The following is a 27401-nucleotide window of genomic DNA, read 5'->3' as shown; positions in this document are numbered from 1 at the left end:
AGCTACATTACCGAGGAGGGAACTAAGGTTAGCGAAAGCTAGCATACTAATGTTATTGGCAAGCTAGCTACATTACCGAGGAGAGAACTAAGGTTAGCGAAAGCTAGCATACTAATGTTAGTGGCAAGCTAGCTACATTACCGAGGAGAGAACTAAGGTTAGCAGAAAGCTAGCATACTAACCTTAGTGGCGAGCTAGTTATGTTACAGAGAAGAGAACTAAGGTTAGGGGAAAGCTAGCATACTAACGTTAGTGGCAAGCTAGCTACATTACCGAGGAGAGAACTAAGGTTAGCAGAAAGCTAGCATACTAACCTTAGTGGCAAGCTAGCTACATTACCGAGGAGGGAACTAAGGTTAGGGGAAAGCTAGCATACTAACCTTAGTGGCGAGCTAGCTAGATTACAGAGGAAGGAACTAAGGTTAGCAGAAAGCTAGCATACTAACCTTAGTGGCGAGCTAGCTACATTACCGAGGAGGGAACTAAGGTTAGGGGAAAGCTAGCATACTAACCTTAGTGGCGAGCTAGCTAGATTACAGAGGAGGGAACTAAGGTTAGCGAAAGTTATCAAACCAATGTTAGTGGCAAGCTAGCTACATTACCGAGGAGAGAACTAAGGTTAGCGAAAGCTAGCATACTAATGTTAGTGGCAAGCTAGCTACATTACCGAGGAGAGAACTAAGGTTAGCGAAAGCTAGCATACTAACCTTAGTGGCGAGCTAGTTATGTTACAGAGAAGAGAACTAAGGTTAGTGAAAGTTAGCAAACTAATGTTAGTGGCAATCTAGCTACATTACCGAGGAGAGAACTAAGGTTAGCGGAAAGCTAGCATACTAACCTTAGTGGCGAGCTAGCTACATTACCGAGGAGGGAACTAAGGTTAGGGGAAAGCTAGCATACTAACGTTAGTGGCGAGCTAGCTACATTACCGAGGAGGGAACTAAGGTTAGGGGAAAGCTAGCATACTAATGTTAGTGGCAATCTAGCTACATTACCGAGGAGAGAACTAAGGTTAGCGGAAAGCTAGCATACTAACCTTAGTGGCGAGCTAGCTACATTACCGAGGAGGGAACTAAGGTTAGCGGAAAGCTAGCATACTAACCTTAGTGGCGAGCTAGCTACATTACCGAGGAGAGAACTAAGGTTAGCAGAAAGCTAGCATACTAACCTTAGTGGCAAGCTAGCTACATTACCGAGGAGGGAACTAAGGTTAGTGGAAAGCTAACATATTAATGTTAGTGGTGAGCTAGCTATGTTACCTAGGAGGGAACTAAGGTTAGCGGAAAGCTAGCATACTAACGTTAGTGGCGAGCTAGATATGTTACCGAAGAGATTTTTTGTCAGTGGCAAAAGTATGTGAACTTGTGCTTTCAGTATCTTTTTAACCTACTCTCTGGTAGAATGACTTTTGTGCTTAGAATCACTGTCTTGCTGCATGACCCACCTTCTGAGAATCAGAACCCTTTAGAGATGGTTTTGGTATCTTTTCCAGCCTGATGAGCATCAAAAACACTTTTTCTGAGGTCCAACAAGAAATCTGATTTGTTTGTGCTATGATACATTTTACACTTCACATGTTTTGTGAGAGCAGACTTTGTTTAAATAAATCAGGCTCCGCCCACTCAAATCTGATCATCATCCCATTGATTGAAAACACCTTTTAACTGCTAATTCTAGAGGTTCACATACTTTTCCACTTTTGACAAATATTTAATATTGGATCATTTTCCTCAATAAATAAATGACTAAGTATGTTATTTTTGACTAACTGTATTAAACTGGGTTCTCTTAATCTACTTTTAGAATTGAAGATATTTTAATTAAATTTATAAATAGATATGTATAGAAAATTAGGTTCACAAACTTTCAAACACCACTGTATGACTATCATCATTACATTCTGTCAGTCCTCTGTTGCACACACTAAAGACTTCAACTCCCAGCATGCACCCACACTGTGATGCATCAGGGTTCTAACTCGCCAAGCTTCTGATTACACACACCTGCTCACGTTAGTGTAAATACCCCCCTGTTTCTGGTCCTTGTTGCCTGGTATTGAATCTAGTTCTTAGTTCTTCTACCTCATGCTTCATTTGTTTAATGCTCATTTGGTTTCTAACCCAGTTTTGTATTTTTCACTACTCTTTTGCCTAGATCTCGTACTTATTGTTTATCGTTGCTGACCCATTTGTCTGTTATTAGACCTCTTTTTTTGCTGTGCTCCTTTCCTGTTTTTTGCCTGCTCTCACTCCAGTATGTTGTTATCTATCACCTGTCTATCATTTTGATTCTCTTTGACCTCTGGAAGTCTAATCCTTTTATTAATAAACTTTTTATGTGTCTGTTGTGTGTCTGGCCAAATGAGCTAAAATATCATTATGCAATTCCTGTAATGTATAAAAGAATTATATATTAGTATACTTGTGCATAGAGTCACCAGGCACTACTTCCCAGCACTCCCTAATGAGGTCAACATGTTCGTACACACATGTTGCTTGTGTCTGGCTCTGTGAACCCACCCACCTACGATTTCCACTGCTTTACTCTTAATGAGGAGGAGGAGGAATGCTCCAGGGCTGAAGGCTCTCTTTAATAGGCTGGCGATATACGGTATATCACCATATATCACCAAAAATTATACTTATTGTACTTAAAATATATTGATAAATGTCTAAGTCTAATGTATAAATATACTAACAGATTTATATTTATGTACTTACTTAAAATAGATTCAAAGTACATTAATTTTATGCTTTCATCAAATGTTTGAAAGTTGAAATTTGATCATACTTTTTAAAAAGTACAATATAGTGTATTTTAAATACATAGACTACTATGAAGTACACTTTTAGTTTAATGCATAGACTGTATATAAAGATGGACGCTGTGTCGCCGTTCCCATACATTCAATGAAAATGAAGCCAAAATCTTCCGCCATTTTGGCGAGTCAGAGACCAGAGTCTGCGCAGTAGAGACCAGAGGAGGGAGAAAGGCTGTGGAGAGACCGCCTACTCATTTAAATAACCCCGCCCCTGAGGGCTGCCTCGCGGTCACAGACTGCAGAGCGGGGCGGAGCGGAGCTGACGGTCTGTTATTGGTCCCGCCCATAACCAGCCCTTTTACCATAACCACACCTTTTTTGAATAGAGCCGAATAAAGTTTTAAAAACCGAATTCTGTGGGGATATAAAAATTTGACAATATAAGCAGAGGTTTACACTAGCTGCTGCATTTAAATAATGGAGGTAGAATTACAGTATATTAGAAAAAAACGTGATTGAAAGTTGTCTGTTTTGCCATTGAAACCTATGGGGATGGGTGGGGTTACACAGCTTTCTGCAGCCGAACAGCAGGGGGCGCCCGACCTGTGGTGGTTTTACTTTTAAGAGACGATGCTCTGTCCAGCTATATACAGTCTATGGTTTAATGTAATTCAGTATACTTCTAAAATACTTTTTTCCAAATATACTTTTGTACATTTTTAGCAAAGTGTGTTAAAAACAACTGTTACAGTAGTTCACCTAAAGTGAACATGCAACATGCAACTTTTTAGGAAGTAAATTATGCTCTGTAATTGTAATTAGGAAAATATAAATTTAAGTAAATTATAGGATATAGTGTTAAATAACATTTAAATGTCATGCTAAACATTGTAGTACATTATATGAAAATATATATTTTTACTTACAAAAGACAGGAACAAGAAGCATATTTGTACTTTGTAGTGTAAATATATGTGACTTCAATTTTAGGTACATTTCTAATATACTCAATATATAATAGTAATACAGTTTTAATACTCACTAAATGATGAGTATTATAATTTTACTGTAAGCATATTTTAAAATATGGGGTTGCATACAGTACATGAAGTAGTAGTTTAAATGTTTAAATATTACTTATTTATACATCTATTACTTATTTATATATATAGTATATTTGAAATAGTTAATTTTTAGTACAGTTAAGTACACTTAGCATAATTTAAGTACTATTTTTATACAATGAAAGTATAATAGATAGATAGATAGATAGATAGATAGATAGATAGATAGATAGATAGATAGATAGATAGATAGATAGATAGATAGATAGATAGATAGATAGATAGATAGATAGATAGTACAATACAATAAGAAACATATTTAAACATAAAACACAGAAGAATAGAAAATATATAAGGCTATAAAAAATGTATTATACAACATAAAGATCTATCTGTAAACAGAGCAGTGCAGTAGATGTTGCTAATGGTCATTAAATAATTAACAGAGTAAAGTGCAATGTGCAATGACACTGTTTATAAAAGTGACTGATGTGCCATAGAAATATAAATATAAATATGCATATGTTACAAAAAAGTTACAAAATAAAATACAAAAATAAGTACAAACTCTTTAAATATAATGATTAATAATAATGTGGCTACAAGAACACTTAGATAGTGCACTATAGCATAATAATTCTTAGTATACTTTATTACTAATATACTAATATACTTATTTAATGACCATTAGCAACATCTACAGCACTGCTCTGTTTACAGATAGATCTTACCTTGTATAATATGTTTTTTATAGCCTTATATTTTTTTTCTATTCTTCTGTGTTTTAATTTATGTTTGAATCTGTTTCTTATTGTATTGTGTTGTTGCTGCTGGATGCCTAAATTTCCTTCGGGATAAATAAAGTATCTATCTATCTATCTATCTATCTATCTATCTATCTATCTATCTATCTATGTATCTATCTATGTATCTATCTATCTATCTATCTATCTATCTATCTATCTATCTATCTATCTATCTATCTATCTATCTATCTTTAATCTACTTTTTTTCACTAGGGATGTTACTGAGAAAAGAGAAAGAAAGACAGAAAGAAAGAAAGAAAGAAAGAAAGAAAGAAGCAAAGAAACGTCAGGTTTGATGACAGCTTTATGTGCACCGTCGTTGAGAACGTTCTGAGATATAACTGTAATTACAAGAGCTCTCAGTCTCTGACTGCATAAATCAGCCCGAACAACTCATGTCTATGTTACCTTCTGTCTCTCTCTCTCTCTCTCTCTCTCTCTATCCCTCCGCTGTCTCTCTCTCTCTCCCTTTACAGGAAAACAAACCAAAGCAAACGCTCAGAGCCTGCATTGTTAGTCCTGGTAAATACAGATATGAGTAAGACATTTGCGGTGGGACGTGCGAGAACAAGCGCAGGGTTCTTCAGAAGCTGCACGCAGCAGCTCTGTCTGCAGACGTGCCCGACTCGTGTCCAACGCTAAGCACATGGAGGCACCGCTTTTAAGCCCAATTAGTGTAGCCACAGGCGGCCTGAGGAATGCTGAGGTAAATATCTGCTGGGGAGAGCAACAGGAGATGGTTATCTGCTGTTCATGTGGTCAGAAAGGAGGTTCCTTCTGAACGGCAGCCTCTCCGAGCCAGCAGACAGCTCTGTAATCTCAGGCAAGGTGTAATTTGTAGCACTGTCTCATATTTCTGCTCAGGTTAACAAAACACACGGCGCACACACAGCGCACAGAGAGGCGTTCGCTTCAGGCTGGAGGGCAGACATGAGCACCCTGCTTATCCATCAGCACAAAACACCCGGAGAGATTACACCCAACACCGTGACGGCTCGGCCGAGTTTCCACAAAAGAACCACAAACAGTCGACTGCCCTTAGATAACCTGCTACAGCTATACAACCCAACCCATGCAGAAAACCAGAAAACCATCTGAGAGTCTTAAATAGTGTCTCGCCTGAGACTGCAGGAGACACACAATCAAGCCTGATGATGGTTTATCTCCAAAGAGAAAGTCAATAATTCAAAATAATTCATGTGATCAGAGTTGATTTTGATTTATTGATTTAAGTAACAGGGATAATACACATTAACCCCTTAACATGCAATGTCCCGTATACAGACTACAGGTGTAGGTGATACAAAACCCTTCTTAAATAGACTACTATGAAGTACACTTTTAGTTTAATGTAATTCAGTATACTTCTAAAATACTTGTTTTCAAATAAAGACCACTTTAAAATGACCAATTCCTTTGATTTTACCAAATTGAAAAGCTCTGAAATATAATCAAGCTGGACTGCTTGCATTTTGGAACCAGGCTTAAAGTTATCCAAAAGCAGTGTGTAAGACTGGTGGAGGAGAACATGATGCCAAGATGCATGAAAACTGTGATTAAAAACCAGGATTATTCAACCAAATATTGATTTTCGGACTCTTGAAACTTAATGAATATGAACTTGCCGCGCTAACGGCACTAGCTCTTTCAGAGGTGAGTATTATCGGCTTATAGCCTGCTAAGTTCTAGCTCTTTAGCCATCCAAAGGTGAAGTTATCCAAAAGCAGTGTGTAAGACTGGTGGAGGAGAACATGATGCCAAGATGCATGAAAACTGTGATTAAAAACCAGGGTTATTCTACCAAATATTAATTTCTGAACTCTTAAAACTTTATGAATATGAACTTGTTTTCTTTGTATTATTTGAGGTCTGAAAGCTCTGTGTTCTTTTTTATTTTTATTTTCTGCAAATAAATGCTCTAAATGACAATACTTTTATTGGGATTAAACCTATGAATAGCAAAATCTGAGAAACTGATTCAGAAAATAAGATGGTCTCTTCATTTTTTCCAGAGCTGTGTAAATTGTGATCAACTTGGCAAGTTTGGTATCCATATATGCAGTCTACTCTCCGTTTATTTCCGTAGAATTAAGGATGATGGCGGAGGGGAGGTTCGCCAGCCTGCCCAGGAACCTGCACATGGGCCGGCAGTGCCCGCTCGCCTCCTCCATGGACCTTCTGAGCTCCAGGCCTGCAGTGGCGGAGACGCCTCCTCCCGGATACCACAGCGTCTCCATCCACGGCACCATGCCCCGGAAGAAGAGAGGGGGCGGGGCCGTCACCCGGCCGTGGGAGATGTGCGGGTCTCTGCCGTACCCCGGCCGCGCCCGTCTGCCCTCGTCTCCTCGCATACACAACGTCATAGAGGAGCACCAGCCTTTCCACGCGCTCAGAGAGGACACCTCAGCTCACAGGTGAGAAACATCACAACCTCCGATCACCTTCACCTAAAACAGCTCCTCACACACCTGATCCAGCACTGTAACACCGTGACTCTCACTGTCTCCTCTGATTACTGTATATTTTACACTATAAGGGCTGGAGTAGCATTAGCATTAGCCGCTAATGGATATTTTCCCGTACATAGGTGAATAATTATTGGGCTATAGCCTGCTGCTAAACCTGGCTAGCACTTCTCTAGCATCATAAGATTATTTAGCCATTCAGAGGTGTATATTATATAGGACTTCGTTATATAGCATTAGCATTAGCTGCTAACTGTGCTAGCTCTTTCCCCGTTCAGAGGTGAGTATTATCAGCCTGTAGCCTGCTGCTATCCCCATCTAGCAATGCTGGAGCATCATTAGCATTTACCACTAACCGTGCTAGCTCCCGTTCAGATGTGAGTATTATAGGCCTGTAGTCTGCTGAAAACCCCGGCTAGCACTGCAGGAGCAGCAATAGCATTAGCTGCTAGACACTAGCTCTTTCATTGTTCAGTGGTGAGAATTATCGGCCTGTAGCCTGCTGATAGACTTGGCCAGCACTGCTGGAGCAGCATAAGCACTAGCAGTAGCCGTTAATCGCGCTAGCCTTTTAGCAGTTCAGAGGTGAGTATTGTCGGCTTGTAGCCTGTTGCTAACTGCACCAAGTGCTAGCTCTTTCTTCGTTCAAAGGCGAATATATCAGACTGTAGCCTGTGCGTTTACACATTCACACATACAGCATTTACATCCAGCACTCGTTTTTCTTTAAAAGAAAGTCATTTTATTACAGTTTTGTTTACTTTGTTTAGCTTTACTTAACTTAGTAAATCCACCATTTCAGACGCCTGGCATTAGTAGGTATAGTGCCAATAGGCCCATTATTTTATTTTATTTTATCTGCTCCAAGGAATTCTATTCTATTGGCAATACTTCTCTACAAGGACGAAACCATCTGGGTGTTTGGGTGCTTTGGCACATCTGCGCCAGCAATGGAAATATTTAGATGTAGACCAGCTCAATATCACCATCATAGACCACCCTGGGAAATTTGTATATTCTACTGTTATCAAAGTCTGGCCAATTTCTTCCATTGTGGTGCAGAATCACCTCATACACTCTGCCCCATATAAACGCCCAGTCATAACAACAGTAATAGATCCCTGAAATCACCTTGTACATTCTCACACTGCTGCAGAATCGTCCTAATACTGGGATTTAACATTTCCAGTGGGTGTCCAGCTTGATATTCACATTTTATAGTAACCTACATTCAATTTTCTAAACAATTTACAACTAACCATCTTAGAACATTCAATAACTTTCTTGTATAAACCATAATTATGCTTTCAGAACAAACCTGCTACAGGCTAACCTTCCTGGAACCTTTTAAAAACATTGCTAAACATTCTCATAATGTTCTCTGTTAGCTGGATAACCCTGCTAATGCTTACTGTTGTCACTGGTAGCATTGTGGCTCCAACCCTACTGAGCCCAGCTGTTAGCGCTGCTGCTAAACTGGTCCAACCCTACTCAGCCCAGCTGTTAGCACAAGCTGCTAACAAGGTGCAACCCTACTGAACCCAGCTGTTAGCATTGCTGCTACATTGGTAAAACCCTAGTGGGCCCAGCTGTTAGCATTGCTGTTATCCTGCTCTAAACTTCCAAACTTTTAAATTTAATTTATTAGTTCAACATATTTTGTTAGACGACAATTTTTTTTTTTTGATGGAGGAATATCTGGATGGTCGTTTCTACTTAAGTGTTTTAATATTATTCAAATTTTCTAAAAAGTAGTTGGTAAAAGAACCGGTTAAATGCGTTTAACACTGAATGTGAAATTGTCCCATCAGATTTTTTAGTACTAAGGTGGTATCTAGCTGAAAACAGATAAACAAGCTTTTCTATTGGCTGGGATTTTATGAACAGAGGTGAAGGTCTAAAGCATAAGAAGTAAGAAGTCAAACGAAAGGGGAGATGCCAGAAATCATGGGATATCAGAATGTAAAGTGAGGTCATGACGTGTTATTTTTTAAATTATTTTAGTTCTTCTCTTAGTTCTTTATTTTCTTTTTATTTCTTTTCTAATTTTATTATTATATATTTTTATATACATATATAATTTTTTTCTTTTTGTATTATTGCTTTTTAACTTATTTTAATTTTCTTTTATTATTATTACTATTATTATTTTTATTTTGTTTTAGTTAATTTATTTATTTATTTGTATTTTAATTGTATTATGTAAAAGTTAGTTTTAGTTTAATTTTAACAAATTTCTTTTGATCTTAATTTCTTATCAATTAAGCCAAAAAATGCTCGGCTACATTGAAAATGAGGGTTGCCCTTAATGCACTTCCAAGTCAAAATAAAGGTTGATTGATTGATTGATTGATTGATTATCTCAGAGGAAAGCTTTGGATTACCCACACTTGGTGTGATCTCGTAAGGGAGGTTGAACCCTGGCCAATGTGCTCATGGCAAGGCCATATTAACTACGGGAGCTGGAGTGAGGTCTGATAGTGCCAGATAGTGTGGATGGGACAACCAGCTTGATATTCACATTTTACAGCATTATCACTATGTCGTCCACGTTTAGCAGATGTGCTGCAGTAAAGATTGCTGAGCTGGAGCTACTGGATAAATGCAGAGACAGTATTATCTATAACTGCTCATCTCTGCTGTTTGCTTTTCCCGTGCGAATGACACACGACTCTGTCAGAACTCACAGTCCTCGCCCCTTCAGCCGGCTGCAGTGTGTAATTATGTGCGACATGCCCTTCCCTCACCACTGACATCCTGCTCACTGCAACACAGCATTCCTAACGGATGGATTTCATCTTAGTCACAGACACGCCTCTCAATAAATAAACACAGTGAAAAACACCAGCCACTGCAATAATAATGATTAACCACTTCACAACTGCTTTCAGTTTCCTTTTTACACTCATCTTCAACTAATAGCTGCATTCATAAGGAATCAACTGACAGGAATGAAGCTCAGGAATGGAGGGTAGTGGTGCAAAACTTTCATATTTCCATAACTAATGTATATATTATGGGCCAGACATATTAGTGCATCATAAAAAATTAGAACATCTTGGAAAAATTGCTTTATTTTAGTAAATTAGCTCAGAATGTGAAACTCATATATTATATAGATGTATTAAACACAGAGTGATCTATTTTAATTTCTTTTATTGTTGATAATTATGGCTTACAGCCAATGAAAACCCAAAAATCAGCGTCTCTAAAAAAATTGAATATTATATATGACCAATTGTTACCTGTGGGAGTGTGGGCAGTGTGCCAAGTCCTGCTGGAAAATGAAATCCGCATCTCCATAAAAGTTGTCAGTAGCAGAGGGAAGCGTGAAGTGCTGTTAGATTTTCCAGGAAAACAAAACTGCACTGACTTTAGACTTGATAATAAAACACAGTGGATCAACAGCAGCAGATGTTGCACATGACTCTCCAAATCATCACTGATCATCAGTAAATTTTACATTTAATTTGTAAATCAAGAAATTAAGGGAGCAGAGTCTGGAGGAAGAGTGGAGAGACACACAGTCCAAACTGCTTGAGGTCTAGTGTGAAGTTTCCACCAATCAGTGATGGTTTGGAGAGACATGTCATCTGCTGGTGTTGATCCACTGTGTTTTATTATCAAGTCTAAAGTCAGTGCAGTTTTCCCACAAAATCTTACAGCACTTCATGCTTCTTCCCTCTGCCACTGACAACTTTTATGGAGATGCTGATTTCATTTTCCAGCAGGACTTGGCACACTGCCCACACTGCCAACAGTACCAATTGGTCTTATATAATATTCTAATTTTCTGATACACTGATTTTTGGGTTTTTATTGGCTGTAAGTCATAATCATCAACAATAAAATAAATAAACGCTTAAAATAGATATACACTCTGTGTGTTTAATACATCTATTTAATATGAGTTTCACATTTTAAACTGAATTACTGAAATAAAGCAACTTTTCAATGATGTACTATTTTTTTGAGATGCACTAGTGTAAGGGGCAACATGAGGATTAATGAGGTCAGGCGGTACAGTGGGATGATCTTCACCGCACCTCATTCCTAACTCTCCAGCTCATCCCAAACATACTGGACGATCTGTGTGTGTGTGTTTGTGTGTGTGTGTGTGGTAGGTGTGTGGATGGGCCCTGCAGCCTTGGCCAGGTCTGCTGTTGTGAGGGGGAGATGTTATCAGAGAGAGAGATGACCTGCTTAAAGAGAAGACGAAGCTAAACAGAGCTGCTTTGTTGCATCGCTGTGATAAAATCAGTGAGGCAGCGGTAATGAGACACACAGGCCTGAGGGGGCAGAACTGAGACAGGGACCGGGAGACATCGGGACACATTAATGAAGACGGGATCAGGGAGATATGGGTGCTGGGAGAGGGGGAAGGCGAGACTCTCTGGAAAAAAGAGGGCCAGGAGGTACAGTAGCACAGAAGTGAGGAGTGAGAGAGAGACAGGTTATAGAGAATGTGAGAGCGAGAGAGAAAGAGAGAGAGAGAGAGAGAGAGTAAGAAAGATAGAGAGAGAGAGCCGGTTACTGTTTCCTGGATGTTAAGCCAAGTAGAGAAAAGGAGCAAACAAAAGCTTTACTCTTCATTATAAATCGGCCGTTCTATCAAATGGGTGCCATTTGCTTGTTGTAACTCTTCTAAATGTATCTCAGGCAGCTTTACTTAATTATTTATTTTTCACTAGTACACATGCTTCCTCCGATACATGTGAAGTCAGCCAGCGGTTCTGATACATCAGCTCACAGACGCCCTGTGCTGCAGACATCACCCTAGTAGTGATGTGGGGAGAGAGCGCCATCTACCCACCCGGAGGGAGCATGGGCAATTTTGCGCCCTCTGAGCGCCGCCAGCTTGATGGCAAAGCTGCATGAGCGGGGGTTCGAACCTGTGACCTCCCGCTCATAGTGGCAGCGCTTTAGACCGCTGGACCACTCGGCGCAGCTTTACTTAATTTTTTGATCCTGTCTTTATATGTCTTTAAAGCGTGAGTGAGCAGGTCATTTTTTGCTCTAATAAGAAATTGAAGAAGAGCTGTGCCGTTAAAATAGCAAATTCAAAGCAAAACATTTTTTTAAAAGATTTTTTACAATGAACTAATACAATAAAACAATACATAGAGTTTATTACATGAAAACTTAAACAGATAAGAGTAGTCAAAGGCAGGCAGAGCAATGAGCAACATGGCAGCGTAAATATACAACATACCAGAGGGAGGTCATACAAATGAGGTCCAAAACAGAGCAATATAGCAAAGCAAAGGGATAGTCGACAAACAAAACTGAGTCAGAAACAAAAGAAGCTCACAAACAAAGAGATAAGCTTAAGAGTTGTCAAAAAGGGTAAAAAGGGTGGCCAACAAAAGGAGCAAAACACAAAAGAAAGAGTGGAGAGAGTGAGAGGGAGAACTATTTATACTGCTGAGTCCAGATGTGTGCAATCAGTAGGAGGGTGAAGCGGAACGCCGATAAATCATGTGCTCCAGCATGAGTGCAGGTGTATCATGGGAAATGGAGTTTGTTTCTGGAGCGTTAGAGTCTGTGGCAGGCAGACAGACAGTGCTGACAGTGCTGAGAACTGTGCAGGACTGTGCAAAGGCTTTTTTGCATGTTAAATGAATACAATATCCCAAAGAGCTTTATTATTATTATATGACTTATTACCAAATAAAACATCCCTGCTGTAGTTCCAAACTGTGTGTTTGCATGAGTGCATACTAATAAGGTATCATCTTGTGTAGCATATGACTTGATATACAGTATGACTACTGTAATAATAGCCAGTCATTTCACCTGCCTGCTTTATAAAACATGAATTTTAACTGACCACACAAACTCAAAACACTCTTTTTGGACAGGATCCAGACAGACAGTGCTTCACTCTGCGCGTGTGTGTGTGTGTGTGTGTGTTTTAATGCGTAGGTGTGTGTTTGGATTACCACAAGGACGAGCACATCTGTCCACTGACATTTTGAAGGTTACCTAATGTTGGTCTACCGTTTCACCACCAGCCAACGGAGCAAAGGTGAAGAGTGGCAGCGACTGCTCTCAAAACTCACATCGCCATAACAACACCATGTTCAACTCAGCATGACATGCGGAAGAGGGGAAGAGAGAGAGAGAGAGAGAGGGGGAGAGAGACAGAGAACAGATAGATAAAGGTAGAAGAGAGAGAGAGACCAGAACTAGGACCAAGCTTGACCCAACCAAACCAAAGGATTCATCTATACGGATGGTAGTTTTCCATTTCTAAGGCTTTATCTGAGTGCAAACATTTGAAAAAATGGATTAAACATGGAGTTCAGTAGCAGTTTAACCTGATTTCTGTATCTGTGACCTGGTCTGAACTCTTCTGCACTGCTGCTTCCATTTTTCTGGCTGCAGGTGAGTCACTGATAGACTTAAGTAGAAATTTAATTTCTTAGAGAAGCTCCAAAAGGCATTTATTGCGTGTTTTAATGTGTTTTATTTATCAATTTGATCAATTTATCAATCAAATCAACCAATCAACCTTTATTTTCACTCGGGAATACATTGAGGGTGACTCTCATTTACAACACAGCCAAGAATTTAGAGTTTAAAAGGAATAGAAAAGGTTTAATAAGAAATTAGAAATAATAAGGAACAAAATAATAATAAATAAATAAATAAATAAAAGAAATATAAATATCTCCAAAACAGCATGAAAACATGAAAAACGTTTATTTCTTCAGGGAATTTTTGAGAATTTCTATAAGTCCAGTCATCAGAAAATTTTGTGGGGTTTTCTGTGACCTCTTGGATGAGCTGTCACTGTGCTCTTGGGGTAATTTTGTTCGGCCGGCCACTCCTGGTAATGTTCACCACTGTTCCACATTTTCACCATTTGTGGATAATGGCCTTTACTATGGTTCCCTGGAGTCCCAAAACTTTGGAAATGGCTTTATAACCTTTTCCAGACTGATAGATCTCAATTACTTCCTTTCTTATTTGTTCTTGAATTTATTTGGACATTTTAAAAGGATGTTTAATATAGATGAATAAAATGTGTATACAAAAAAATGTGTATATATAAAAATAAAGACCATACAAAATTGACACAATAGAAGTAAAGATGATTAAAGATAATTATAGTAAAAATAAAGTAAAATGATAAGAATGCTAAGAAATAAAATACAATACATTTAATAATAAGAACATAGGAATTAAAAATTAAAACATAAAAAGATAAACTAATTAAATACTTATTTAAAACAATCACATGCTTTCTGATGGTGCCTAGAATTGATTTTAGTGATCCCAGCGAGCTGAACCCTTCCGCCTGAATATATTAGATTGTCTGACCAAAGGAGGATGGGTTCCTTATATACTTCCTCCTTCTTCAGCTCTGAGGCAGATTTCAGTTATAAAAAACACTACATTAATAAATTTGATTTTGTTTAATGTGTAAATAGTTGTTTAAGGCTTTGATTGGGTTAAGAAATGCTTTGATGTAGTTTAATATCAGCTTGTAACACTTAAATATTCATTTGTCATTTTTATCAACAGTTATTTATATGAATAGCCAATAAATTGCCACAAATGAGCCATAATCAAACATCATGATAATTTTTTAGCATTATCTACATGAGGGCTCATTTTAAGGCCTTTACACCAATCGCTAACACTCTTAGCTGCACAGGTTATGTATTAGTTTCAAGTTTCAAGTTACAAGTTACTGATTTATTCACAGTGGTTGTTACACACTGATTGACAAAATGAATAGCACACCAAGATGTTGATTGTTGGAATAGACTGATGCTTCATAATGTGTGAAAAATGACATTTCTCTGAGCTGTCAGCTCAGAGAAAGCGTTCCTTAGTGACTAGTCAACATCACAGCTTGATTTAGGGTGTGTCATTGGGTTTTTGCTATCGTAACGTCGGGAAAAGTACACCTACATAGCTCGAAACACACAAAAGGCATGTAAGGTACTAATTATCTTAATTAATCATGGGTGTGTTTTGGGTGTAAGGTGCAATAAACCAATCCCTGTGCCACTTGACATTCCCTTTAAGAGCCAGGTGAGCTCTGACTTTGGCGAATTGCTATTTTAATGGTGCAGCTACCTGGATGTTTCCAACGCTTCTCAGCAAATGGAAACTACTCCTCTAATTAAACCTCACTGCTCTCTCTCTCTGTCACAGCAATAGCTGCCCACATTTCTTGCCAATTAAATATTTAGTTGAATAGTAACTATAAGGCGCACTTAAAATCCTTTAATTTTCCCAAAAAATCAACTCTTCGTCTTATAATTCGGTGTGCCTTATGTATAAATTCTACCAGTCAGGAATTAAGGAGCAGCAAAACCATTTTGTTGAAGTACAGCGTTATAAGGGTGCGTTTTAGAGAAGTTTCTCCAGCACTAAGGCTGGGTGCAGCAGCATTAGCATTAGCCACTAACCGTAGCGCTAGCTCCTTTGCTCTTTCGTTCAGCGGAGAGTATACTGGAATGTAATCTGCATGTTTGCCGTATTAAAACAAGCTACGTGGGACAAACTGCTAGCTGATAGCACCCTGGGTTACAAGAACACTCAGTGTTCCTCAGTCTAGTGCTTTGACTAGCACTGCAGTTAGCAGCTAATGCTAATGCTGCTGCACCCAGCCTTAGTGCTGCAGAAACTTCACTGAAAACTCACCCTTAGACAAAAAATTGGAAATCTAAGCTTACTGTAAATACATGGAAGCGTTAAATCACCCAAATAAACAGTTTTTAGGAGAGTAATCTGTGTAGATTAACATCCAGCGCTCGTTTGACTTTAAAAGAAAATGTTTGCTTTTTTTTAAGATTTAAGAATTTTGTTTATTAGAAGAGAGACTCATTTCAACATTGACATCCTTACAAGTGTCGCTTAATGCACTTTATAATCCAGTGCAGGCATCTTATGTATGAAAATAGACCAGAAAATAGATGTTTATTGATAATGCACCTTATAATCCGCTTAATAAAGTTGAATAATTAATAATGGCCCAAGATTTAAGACAGATTTATTACTCTATGGATTAAATGGTTAAAATCTCAGTAGCATACTGAATACATAGAGTCCAAGAGAGATTGGAGATGGCTGAAGTTGCTTTAATGACCTGCTAATTCCAAAGCAATGCAGGACATCAGAAAACACACTGTACTCAATCTGGACCCGGTGATGTCATGTGTTTTTTGTGGCTGAGGTTTAGAGATCTGTCCAAACAAACAGCAAGAGTGCACAAGCTGGAGAGCATCTGGTCTGCTTTCAATAACCTGCATTCATGAAACATCTGTGGCTACACACACTCTACACACACACACACTCTCTATAAACACTCTACACACAGGTGGGGTGAGTACAGGTGAAGGCCTTCAGAGATTTATAGTTTTATAGGGAGAGGAGAAAAGTGATGGAGAGAGAGAGGAAGAGATGAAAGAGGTAATAATGTGGTCAGCAGTAGCAGATATGAAGCATCTGCAGGCATCAGCGACACATCTGCTCTCCTACTGATTTATACTGGAATCAGCTGTGACCTTAAAAAGGGCACTCAGGTTCGAGGGGAATAGCAGGTTCAAACACCTGAGTGGAGGTCTTAAGGTGGTACCTTCAAATACAGCTCTGTTTCTCTGATTTAGCTATTTACAGTCATATGAAAAAGTTTGGGCACTCCTATTAATCTTAATCATTTTTAGTTGTAAATATTTGGGCGTTTGCAACAGCCATTTCAGTTTGATATATCTAATAACTGATGGACACAGTAATATTTCAGGATTTAAATGAGGTTTATTGTACTAACAGAAAATGTGCAATATGCATTCAACCAAAATTTGACCGGTGCAAAAGTATGGGCACCCTTATCATTTTATTGATTTGAATACTCCTAACTACTTTTTACTGACTTACTGAAGCACAAAATTGGTTTGGTAACCTCATTGAGCTTTGAACTTCATAGCCAGGTGTATCCAATCATGAGAAAAGGTATTTAAGGTGGCCAACTGCAAGTTGTTCTCCTATTTGAATCTCCTCTGAAGAGCGGCATCATGGGCTCATCAAAACAACTCTCAAATGATCTACAAACAAAGATTGTTCAACATAGTTGTTCAGGGGAAGGATACAAAAAGTTGTCTCAGAGATTTAACCTGTCAGTTTCCACTGTGAGGAACATAGTAAGGAAATGGAAGAGCACAGGGACAGTTCTTGTTAAGCCCAGAAGTGGCAGGCCAAGAAAAATATCAGAAAGGCAGAGAAGAAGAATGGTGAGGACAATCCACAGAGGTGTGCTTTTGCACACTTCAGGCGACTCTGTTTGTGGCGTGCTTGCAGAAATGGCTGTTGCAAACACCCAAATATTTATAACTAAAAATGATTAAGATTAATAGGGGGGCCCAAACGTGTTCATATGACTGTATAGGTATATGTTTGAGTAAAATGAACATCGTTATTTTATTCTATAAACTACAGACAACATTTCTCCCAAATTCCAAATAAAAATATTCTCATTTAGAGCATTTATTTGTAGAAAATGGGAAATGAAATAATAAAAAGGATGCAGAGCTTTCACACCTCAACCCTATAACTGTGTTTTTTAATAACAGTTTTCATGCATCTTGGCATGTTCTCCACCAGTCTTACACACTGCTTTTGGATAACTTTATGCTGCTTTACTCCTGATAGGAGTAACGAGGGTATTTTTATTAAAATGTAAGGAGTAGAAAGTTCTGATAATTGTGTGAAAATGTAAGGAGTATAAGTAATTATTTAGTTTCTAAACTAAAAGCAAAAGCATTTCTGGGTGGAGAAGTATATGGGAAAAAAAATGTTTTTAATGGTACCAGTGTGCTGGAACAACCATCCCTGCTAAGTCTAAGGCCCCGTCCACACGAAGCTGGATATTTTTATAAACGGAGGTTTTTGTCTCCGTTTTTAAAAATATCTTCGTCCACAGCAGCGTTTTCAGAAATATACCTGTCCACACGAAAACGCCATACCACTCAGAAAGCTGAAATGAACAGCGATTCTCTAGACACTTGGACGTTTTCTTGTCACTCCTCAGCAACAACTACTTTTTTTTTTTTATTGTCCCACCAATTTTTTACCGGTCGCGGTAGGGTCTGTACCTCCGGACAGGAGGATCGGAAAAAACTGCACACAGTGCATTTTAGTAATGTTACCTCCGCTGTGTTAGGTAATGTGAGAGTAACGTTAAATTAAGCTGTGAACATTGCAGAGAGAAACGAACCTATCCAGGTGCTGTCCCTGTTTCAGGATGAATCTTAACGTGGCTTAATGTACTAAACAACGAGAAACAAACACCAAACATCTTATTGTTTCACTGCATTATACAATTTATCAGAATCTATAAACAAATCACTATAACCCACATTACTGACCCGCTGTAAAATCCAGAGAGGCTGGGGAGGAAACAGGCTGGATGAGGAGCTCCAGTAACAGTAAATGATGTATATTGAGTTTGCTGGTGTAGCTGGTCTGTCAGTATATCCAGGGTGGTGTTGGATCAGTATAATTAAAGCTCGTACTGATAGAGTAGCGTGTAGAACAGCCAACACACCACTATCACTGCTCTCAGCTAGGCTGGTAAAACGTGTTACAGCTTTTAAAGCTGGTTCTGTGTAATTACGCGATGTTCAGTCAGAGAGGGTAGTTAGTAATCAGCTGGGTGTAAACATGCTTTAAACGGCCGGAGTTAGCTGGAGTTAGACAGGGCCTAATACTGTATATTCATTCTAAAAAAACTGGGGTGTCCTGTCGGTTTGCACGGAAGTTCTTCTTCTGGCCACGTCACACGTATTTACGTACTTACGTAACACAAACATCCCTTTAAACGAGGATCCGGCTCAGTTTTACTGAACGCGAGTGGCTGGTGGAGCATTGGAGACTTCAGAAGAGGCAATTCAGAGCTCAGTAGTTTATTCACTCATAGTAAAACCAAAGAAACAAAGGAGTGAATCAGATTTGACACATTCACACAGCCATGACAAAAATCAGATCTGAGCCACATTGAGCAAAAAATCAGATTTGAGTCACTTCAGCCTGGCAATATAAGCGTAGCCCAAATGTCCCCTGACCATTTGCTCTCTCTTTCTCTCTCACTCATAGTAAAACCAAAGAAAAGAAAGAGTGAAGTTTCTGACTCTGAACATAACCTGGAATCGGATTCATCCGCTCTGAAAGGAGACCACATCACACCCGCCCAGTTTAAAATGATCCTTCCGCATGCTCGGTGCAATCACCCATTCTCACCAGAGAGGCACTAAATCCCAAAATTTATGGACATCAGCTTTAAGTAACGAAATGAAGTATTTTGACTTCTACTTTTCTACAGCTACTAGATAATCTATATTAGAAGGTGCATCCACAGACATTTAGACATATGATGTATAGCTATATAGTCAAATTTTGCAGCTTCCTTGTACAGTATATCACTTCCGTAATGATATTTCATAAAACCTTGTGATTGTGTTTGTTGTAAGGTGTGTGTGTTGTGTGTGTGTGTGTGTAATTATCTCCAAGGTCGGGGCACACTATAGGCAGATAAAAGCTGGTTAAACATCCGCTCGATGTTCTCTGTTGATAGAAAGCCGAGTCCTTTCAGCACAGGCGTCATCAGCAGCTTTATCGCCCAGCCACCGTCCGCCCAAACATCTGCAATAAGTCCACGCAAACATTCAGAACAACTGAAGGACGACACAGTCCCATAAAGAACAATGACACAGCTGCGTAACGCTAACGGCAGCTTCCTGTTATCATAACAGCCTTACTCCATATTTAATCTGAAAGCTCTTTATTATGGAACACTGTGTTGATTGCTGACATCATTTTCTACATCATTCATGACCCAACACTCTTCATAATCAGTATTGTGTCTTAGGCCACTGTATGTTCCCACATCAGGTCAGAGTGGTCCAAATCTGGTTTTCTCACCAAATCCGATGTTTATTTTAGGTTGTTCACATTGACTTTTTAATGTGATCTATTTCCTACAGTCATCTAAACAGTTTACACTCCTAAACTGATCTTTATTGCTTATGTGCTCTAAAAAGCAATGAAGAGTTTCCCATGAAGTTTCGGTTTCATCTTCTCAGCATCACTGACGCTATTAAGGAGTCCCAGTGGCTGCAGATGGACTTATCATCGAAAATGATAAGGTGTTCCAGATCACTGTAAAAAAAAAAAAAAAAGACACATATTCTGGTGTCCTATCGAGTTGTGCTATCAATACCTGCTTCCTAAAGGCACTGCATATGCGCTTATCTTTTTTTGTGCATTAAACAACCTGGACTCACTGTCATTGCACAAAAGTGTAAATGGAAATAAATATTAATATTAAATACAACAATTATTATAAAATATATATGAAAACGAAGTTTGTAATGACCTCTTATTGCCGTAACTTTAACACGATACAGTGATTCATGCTCTCCAAATATACCAACCTCTACTAGTACATCTACTGGGACTTCTACTGGGAACATGCTGTAATATAGTGCTTCTTCCTTTGTATTTTTCTTATCATTCTTAACATTTAACATTACTTTTACTCTTATCTTTTTACTTATTTTATATTTTATACATTTTTTACTTTTTATGTGTCAATTTGTTTTTTATGGTATTTTAGAATTTTCAGTTTTACACATATATATATATATATATATATATATATATATATATATATATATATATATATATATATATATAATTTATGTAGATTAAATGTAGATTTAAAATTATTTTTTATTTTTTACTATTTTATTTCATATTTCTAATTTATTATTAAATGCTTTCAATCCCTTTGATGTTGTAAAGGCTCGGCAACATTGTAAATGAATTTCACCCTCAATGATTTTCCAGAGTGAAAATAAAGGTTGATTGATTAAAATATGTACTAGGGAAGCACGGTTTGACAAGATAGCACAACTCAACAGTACACCAGCCACACTTTTTTAAGTTTCACTTTTAATCACTTTTAATGATTTTTCTTTCTTTGGCCACTTTCTGCCATTTTTTTTAGAAATTGTTAGAAATTCTGACCCATTTTTTTCAGATTATAGTCTGAAAGTTTGTAAAACTAATTTTTGAAAATTTGCAATCAAGGTTTTATATGTATATATATGAAAAACTGGGATTTGGACATATTTCCAATCATTTCAAAACTGCAATCTGCCAGTTATCTCTCCAAAATCTGATAATAATCGGAAAAAAATACAATCCCATCGGAAATCAAAGTAATCTAGTTAAAGTCTGATTAAGATGCTGTGGATGATCTTAAACAGGCAGTTAATCCTGGAAAATCCACAACAATTCTGTAAAGAAAAAGTGAAACAAAATTGATTAACTTGATCAACGCTTGATTGCCGTTGATCAAGTTATTAGGTTTAGAGGTAAATAATTTATTTTACAGAGGGTCAGGTTGGTTTGGATTGCCCTTTTCCTTAATAAATAAAAGTAGCATTTAAAAACTGCTTTTTATATTTACTTATGTTATCTTTGTCTGATATCAAAAAGTGTTTATTCATTAAAAAAATGTAAGTATGATAAAAAAAATATTTTTTGTGGCACTGTTTGTGTAAAAACAACAAAATCTCAGACTGACCGGATCTCTGACCAAACTACAGGATCACACTGCCCCTAGAGTCTGGATTGTGGACTCTTACTTTAGTGGCATTTGTCTTGTGGTGTGTGTGTGTGTGTGTGTGTGTGTGTAAAGCCTCATTGCATGTTAAATGCTCCAGTGTGAGGGACGGTCTGTGTGTACAGAAGTCCAGTAATAGCCCGGGCGCCTCTGTTTGACCTGCTGAATCCCCCGGCTGTGGTGTACAGCGGTCAGGAGAAACTCCAGAGTCTGCTCCGGTACAAATCACCACTCTCACACACAATACAGCTGTGGTTTGGCAGAGAGAGAAAGAGAGAGAGAGAGAGAGAGAGGGAGAGAGAGAGAAAGAGAGAGCAAATGGACGGTTTTTACCAGCAGATCAAAAGCAGGGGACATTTGGGCTACGCTTATATTACCATGCAGGCTGAAGTCACTCAAATCTGATTCCTCAATGTGGCTCAGACCTGATATTTTTCATGGCTGTGTGAACGTGCCAAGTCTGATTTACTCATTCGTTTCTTTGGTTTTACTATGAGTGAATGAGTAACTGAGCTCTGAGTTTCCCCTTCTGAAGTCTCCAATGCTCCACCAGCCGCTCACGTTCAGTAAAACTGAGCTGGATACTCTTTTAGAGGCTGTACGTGTGACGTAAATTGGTAAAGACGTGTGACGTGGCCGAAAGTAGAAGAAATCCCGCAAAAAGCGACCCGACACCCCAGTTTCTAGAATGAATATATTATTAGGCTTAGCAGGGATGGTCGTTCCAGTATACTGGTACCATTAAACACAATATTTTATCCCTTAACCACTTCTCCAGAAATGCTTCTGCTTTCAGTTTAGAAGCTAAATGATACAGACTGACACGTTAATTTAAAGCATATTCCTTAAAAATACTTTTTTTATTGAAAACACATAGAAAGTAGATTTAATGTGTATTTTAATAAAGTATATTAAATTGAAAATGTACTTTTAGTATTCTTTACCTAATGTGAACATACTTTTAGTGCAACATACTTTTAAATATACTTCCTTTTACAAGGATTTGGATAAAAACGTCCGCTAAATGTAATGTAACATAATATAATGTATCTGTAACAGATCTTCCAGTTTATTTTTTGACCAGGTTCATCCTGGTTTGTGTGTGTTCAGGATATACTAGCTGGGCAGAGTTTATCGAAACTGGGTCTAAAATAAAGGACAAAGACCTAAAATGATTTATTATCACATCAGTAGAGAAAGCAAACACCCTGAGGCGTATCTACAGCTACATATATAAGCTTCTGTCTGAGGCTTTATGAGGCTCTGGGGGTCCGAGACCCACCTTTACTCAACTCAACCTGAATACAAGCCTCCATGCCCTCAGGGTGCAGGACACCCAATCACACGGGCTGCTGCTGGAAAACAAGACGAGACCAAGAGAGAAGAAAGAGAGAGAGAGAGAGAGACAGAGTCATAAAGAAGGAGAGGAAGAAAGAAAGGCAGGGTATTCTTCAGTGTAAGCTGAGATGAAAGGTGGTTGGCTGGGGGCAGGCTGGGCCGTGGCCGGCGCAGGCGGGCAGTACAGACGCTTCAGCTAAATGGAGAAAGAGCTGAGCAGTGTGTCTGACCACTGAAACCAGCAGAGAACTGGGAGACGAGCTCTTTCTCCAGTTCACCACCGCACTTCCTGCGCTCTACGCTCGGCAGAGAGACACTGGGAATAACCGATGTGACCGAAGCCCATCGCCGCCGCTAGCGTGAGTCTCTTATATATATATCGAGTACGAGTGCTGTATAATATGTGTGTCGTATATGCAGAGGACTCAAAGGTAATGAAGTACAAATATTTAATTTCGTTACTTAAGTAGAAATGTACAGGGATTAGACAATGACATTGAAACACCTGGTTTTAGACCACAATAATTTATTGTGGTAACGGACAGTTCTGGTGGAAACAGGAGAGTTGAGGTGCACATTGAATTCTGCCGTGATTTGATCAGCCGTGGTTTTATGTTTTTTGGATACAATCCTGGTTAGCACCCGAACATCCCTTTCAGACAGCTTCCTCTTACAGCGTCCACAGTTAATCCTGTTGGATGTGGTTGGTTCTTCTAGGTGGTACGCTGACATTACCCTGGATACTGTGGCTCTTGATACATCACAAAGACTTGCTGTCTTGGTCACAGATGCTCCAGACGTGCACCAACAATTTGTCCTCTTGTCCACTCTGCTCTTACTGGTGCAATGTGCAATTAATGAAGATTGTGCACCAGACTGCTCCAATTTAGCCATGAAACCTCACACACAAAATGACAGGTGTTTCGGTTTCATTGTCAAACCCCTGTAGGTTATCTATACTTTACTAGAGTAATTAACTTTATTTTTTCACACAATTATCTGAATTTTATACTTCTTAAATTTTAAAGGGGAACTCCGGTGTAAAATGACAAAGACTTTTATTGTAGTAAAACATGATAAAAAGTACTTATCTTTGATGAATAGCACACCCTCGTTCTCCCACAGCGTTCCAAGATCCAGAAATTTTAACAGTTTGTCCAAAGAAGCTTCAGACTGGGTGACATTATTATAATTTGCCCCGATAAATTGCTTTTTCCACTGTTATTCACTGTTACTTTTTATAATGTTTTACTACAACAAAAGTCCATTTTACACCAGAGTTCTCCTTTAAAAATAGCCTCATTACTCCTATTTCATTTCAGCTCGTTTTTATTCCGGCTTCTCATCGTTCAATAAAACCCCTATCCAGATAAATCTCTCCATCCAGATAGAGTGAATCTGATTGTGATTGGATGTAGAGAAGTATAAACATATACCATTCCGACTCCCTATTGGTTTATACTGTGATCCATCACACCTGCACACGTACCGCCCACCCAAGAAGGATAGAGGGAGAAAAGGGCACAGAACAAATAAGAAAAATAATAGAAGAGAAGGAAAAAAAGGATAGGGGAGAGGAGGGAAAGAAAGAAAGAAAGAAAGAAAGTAAGAAAGAGAGCAAACAGAGATTTATAGAATAAAAATAGAAAGAGAGAGAGAGTCTAAATAGAAGGAGAGAAGGAGGAAGAGAGTATAGATAGACAACAAGGGAGATAGAAAGAAAAAAGAGAGCAAGAGAGAGAAAGAGAGAGAGAGATTGGACAGTGAGCAGAAGTGTTGGGACAGACATTCTCTCTCTCTTTCTCTCTCTCTCCCTCTTTCTCTATCGTTTCTTTCTGCATATATGCTATTTCCTCCCATACACTATTTAACCTGATATGATCTACTGTATAATCTCCACTGCTGTGTGTGTGTGTGTGTGTGTGTGTGTGTGTGTGTGTGTGTGTGTGTGTGTGTGTGTGTGTGCACGTGGAGGCTTTGGGACTCACATGGCTGTGTGAAGTAGTCGGTGGTTGAAGTTGGCAGGGGTGAACAGTGTTCCTCAGTCCTGATCTGAACACACACACACACACACACAGCACAGACCCTCACACTCACAGACAGACAGAGAGAGACCCTCAGACAGACAGACGGTCGGACCCTCGGACTGTATGTGTTCACTAAAGCGAGTTCTGTCTCTGTGCCGCAGGGACGCTGGAGGGATGGACCCGGCCATGGAGTATGTCAAGGTAAGACCACTGTTACCTTTTCACTATTGGTGCGAGTGTGTGTGTGTGTGTGTGTGTTTCCTGGTGAGTGAGTTTGACCTTTGACCTGGCGTGCCACCCTGTGGGCAGTGTGTGTGTGTGAGCATGTGTGTGTTTTAATGCAGTGATGGTTCAGGGTCAGGGTCTCTGTTCAGGGTTGTGGGACTGTAGTGAACTGTAGTGTACTGGTCAGTCACTCTTTCATTAGGCAGTTTAGGGGGAGGTCATACAGAGTATATTGTAGATTGTATTTTTTTTGTATTTAACGCTTAATAAATATGTACTATTAATTATATTACTAAAAAAATCCCTGTTAATCCCACTGGGCAATTAACACATTTGTATACACTATTATTCACCATTAATTTATCAGCTTTACGCAGTGTCAGCACTTCACTGCCAGGGCCATCAGAAATTGGAAATATGCTTGTTTGCGTATTTATTAATTACAGATTACAGATTGCAGTCTGGTCTTATTGGTAATGGTCTTTAGGATTCTTTTTGTATGTACGTGTGTGTGCGTTAGCATCAGCATTAGCTTTTTCTGTGTGTGTGTGTGGGTGTGTTAGGTCTTAGATCGAGTCCATAACAATCCAGCTCGACCCGGCCCAAGCCAATGCACACTCTGCCCGAGCCTGATTTAAACCTAGCATTTTTTGAGTAAGTAGTAAGCAGACTGTAGTTAAAACTGAGCTTTTCAAACACATTGTTAGGCTGTTTAAATGAGGGAAATCTGTTGTTAATTAACATTGCATTTACATTTTACGGCATTTTAGCTGAATTACAAGGTTATTACAAGGTTATTACAGTTGTAGAGTTGAGTTAATGTAGTGTTAGGTTAGTTTAGAGTATTTTAGACTCTTATTGGTGTAGCAGAGCATTGAGTCGTCCAAACCTGGAATTGAACCCCAGACTCCTACATGGTAGCGCCCAGGAGTCACTGGCAGGGGGTGGTGTTTTCCACTTCATTACACCAACCTCTTGCAACACTGTAGAAGCATAGACCTATTATTTAAAGCTGATGTCTGTAAGTTTTGGGATTTAGGGGATTTAGAGCCCTTTTTGGTGAGAATAGGTGATTGTACCGAATGCGCATGAGGAAGAATCATTTTAAACTGGGCGGGTGTGATGTGGTCTCCTTTCAGAGCGGATGAATTCGATTCCAGGTTATGTTCAGTCAAAGAGAGAGAGAGAGAGAGAGAGAGCTCAGTCAGAAACTTCACTCCTTCTTTTCTTTGGTTGTTTTACTATGAGTGAATGAGCTACTGAGCCCTGAGTCTCCCCTTCTGAAGTCTCCAATGTTCCACCAGCCGCTTGCATTCAGTAAAACTGAGCCGGATCCTCTTTTAGAGGCTGTACGTGTGACATAAGTACGTAAAAACATGTGCTGTGGCCAGAAGAAGAAACTCCTGCGAAAAGCGACCCGACACCACAATTTTTTAAGAATGAATATACAGTATTAGGCTTAGCAGGGATGGTTGTTCCAGCACACTGGTACACTGGTAATAAACACAAGATTTTGTCTCTTTTCCACTCAGAAATGCTTCTGCTTTCAGTTTAGAAACTAAATAATACAGACTGCCACTTTGCCATCTAAACTCTAGCTTTTGTACATGAGTGCTGAGTAGCACAGTGTTGATGCTGCAGGGCTTGGGAAGTAGAAGTGTTGTGATAAGTGCAGTCGCAGACGTATTCCTCCCGAACCCTGGGAGAAGCACAGGAAGCACTGGAGGCTCTGGAGTTTACATGAGCTCCATCAGATCTGCACTGTTTGTAATGCAATCCTCCTGAGAGGAGCTTCAGAGCACATCCTCAGCAATAATGCCATAATTACTGTTTTTTGGTAAATTGAGGAAATGAGCTTCCCTGTGACGGAACAGTGAGGGGACAGGCCCTGCAGTCAAAACAGCTCAAATTAAAGAAAGTAATATTAATATAGTTTACTGTAGTGAGTTCACTTGATTTAAAAGTGTACATAACTGCAATCCACACTGTATCAATACACTTAACATCAACCTAAATAAACCTATTTAGACCATCTGCAGGTTCCATAGGAAAGGGACTTTCTATTCTCAGACTC

General features: G+C 38.9%; 1 protein-coding gene across 6 annotated transcripts in view; it reads left to right on the top strand.

Moving 5' to 3' along the window:
• Nucleotides 1-27401, top strand: part of bcar3 (BCAR3 adaptor protein, NSP family member) — a 476193-nt gene that overhangs the window by 81939 nt on the left and 366853 nt on the right. For 4 of the 6 annotated variants that reach the window (XR_007441434.1, XR_007441435.1, XM_049486025.1 and 1 more), the window contains 2 exons: nucleotides 6718-7045; nucleotides 25264-25303. Coding sequence is in view for 4 of the 6 variants with exons in the window: in XM_049486025.1 (XP_049341982.1) it covers nucleotides 6718-7045; nucleotides 25264-25303 (368 nt within the window). In the remaining 2 variants the exon portion in view is untranslated. Of the gene's footprint in view, nucleotides 1-6717; nucleotides 7046-13183; nucleotides 13484-23061; nucleotides 23435-25263; nucleotides 25304-27401 lie in introns of those variants that run through there. The other 2 variants (XM_049486029.1, XM_049486028.1) reach the window with 2 other exon arrangements.

The sequence above is a fragment of the Astyanax mexicanus genome, chromosome 12, assembly GCF_023375975.1.
Source record: "Astyanax mexicanus isolate ESR-SI-001 chromosome 12, AstMex3_surface, whole genome shotgun sequence".
Classification (NCBI taxonomy): domain Eukaryota; kingdom Metazoa; phylum Chordata; class Actinopteri; order Characiformes; family Acestrorhamphidae; genus Astyanax; species Astyanax mexicanus.
This window is presented reverse-complemented; position numbering and strand designations above follow the sequence as displayed.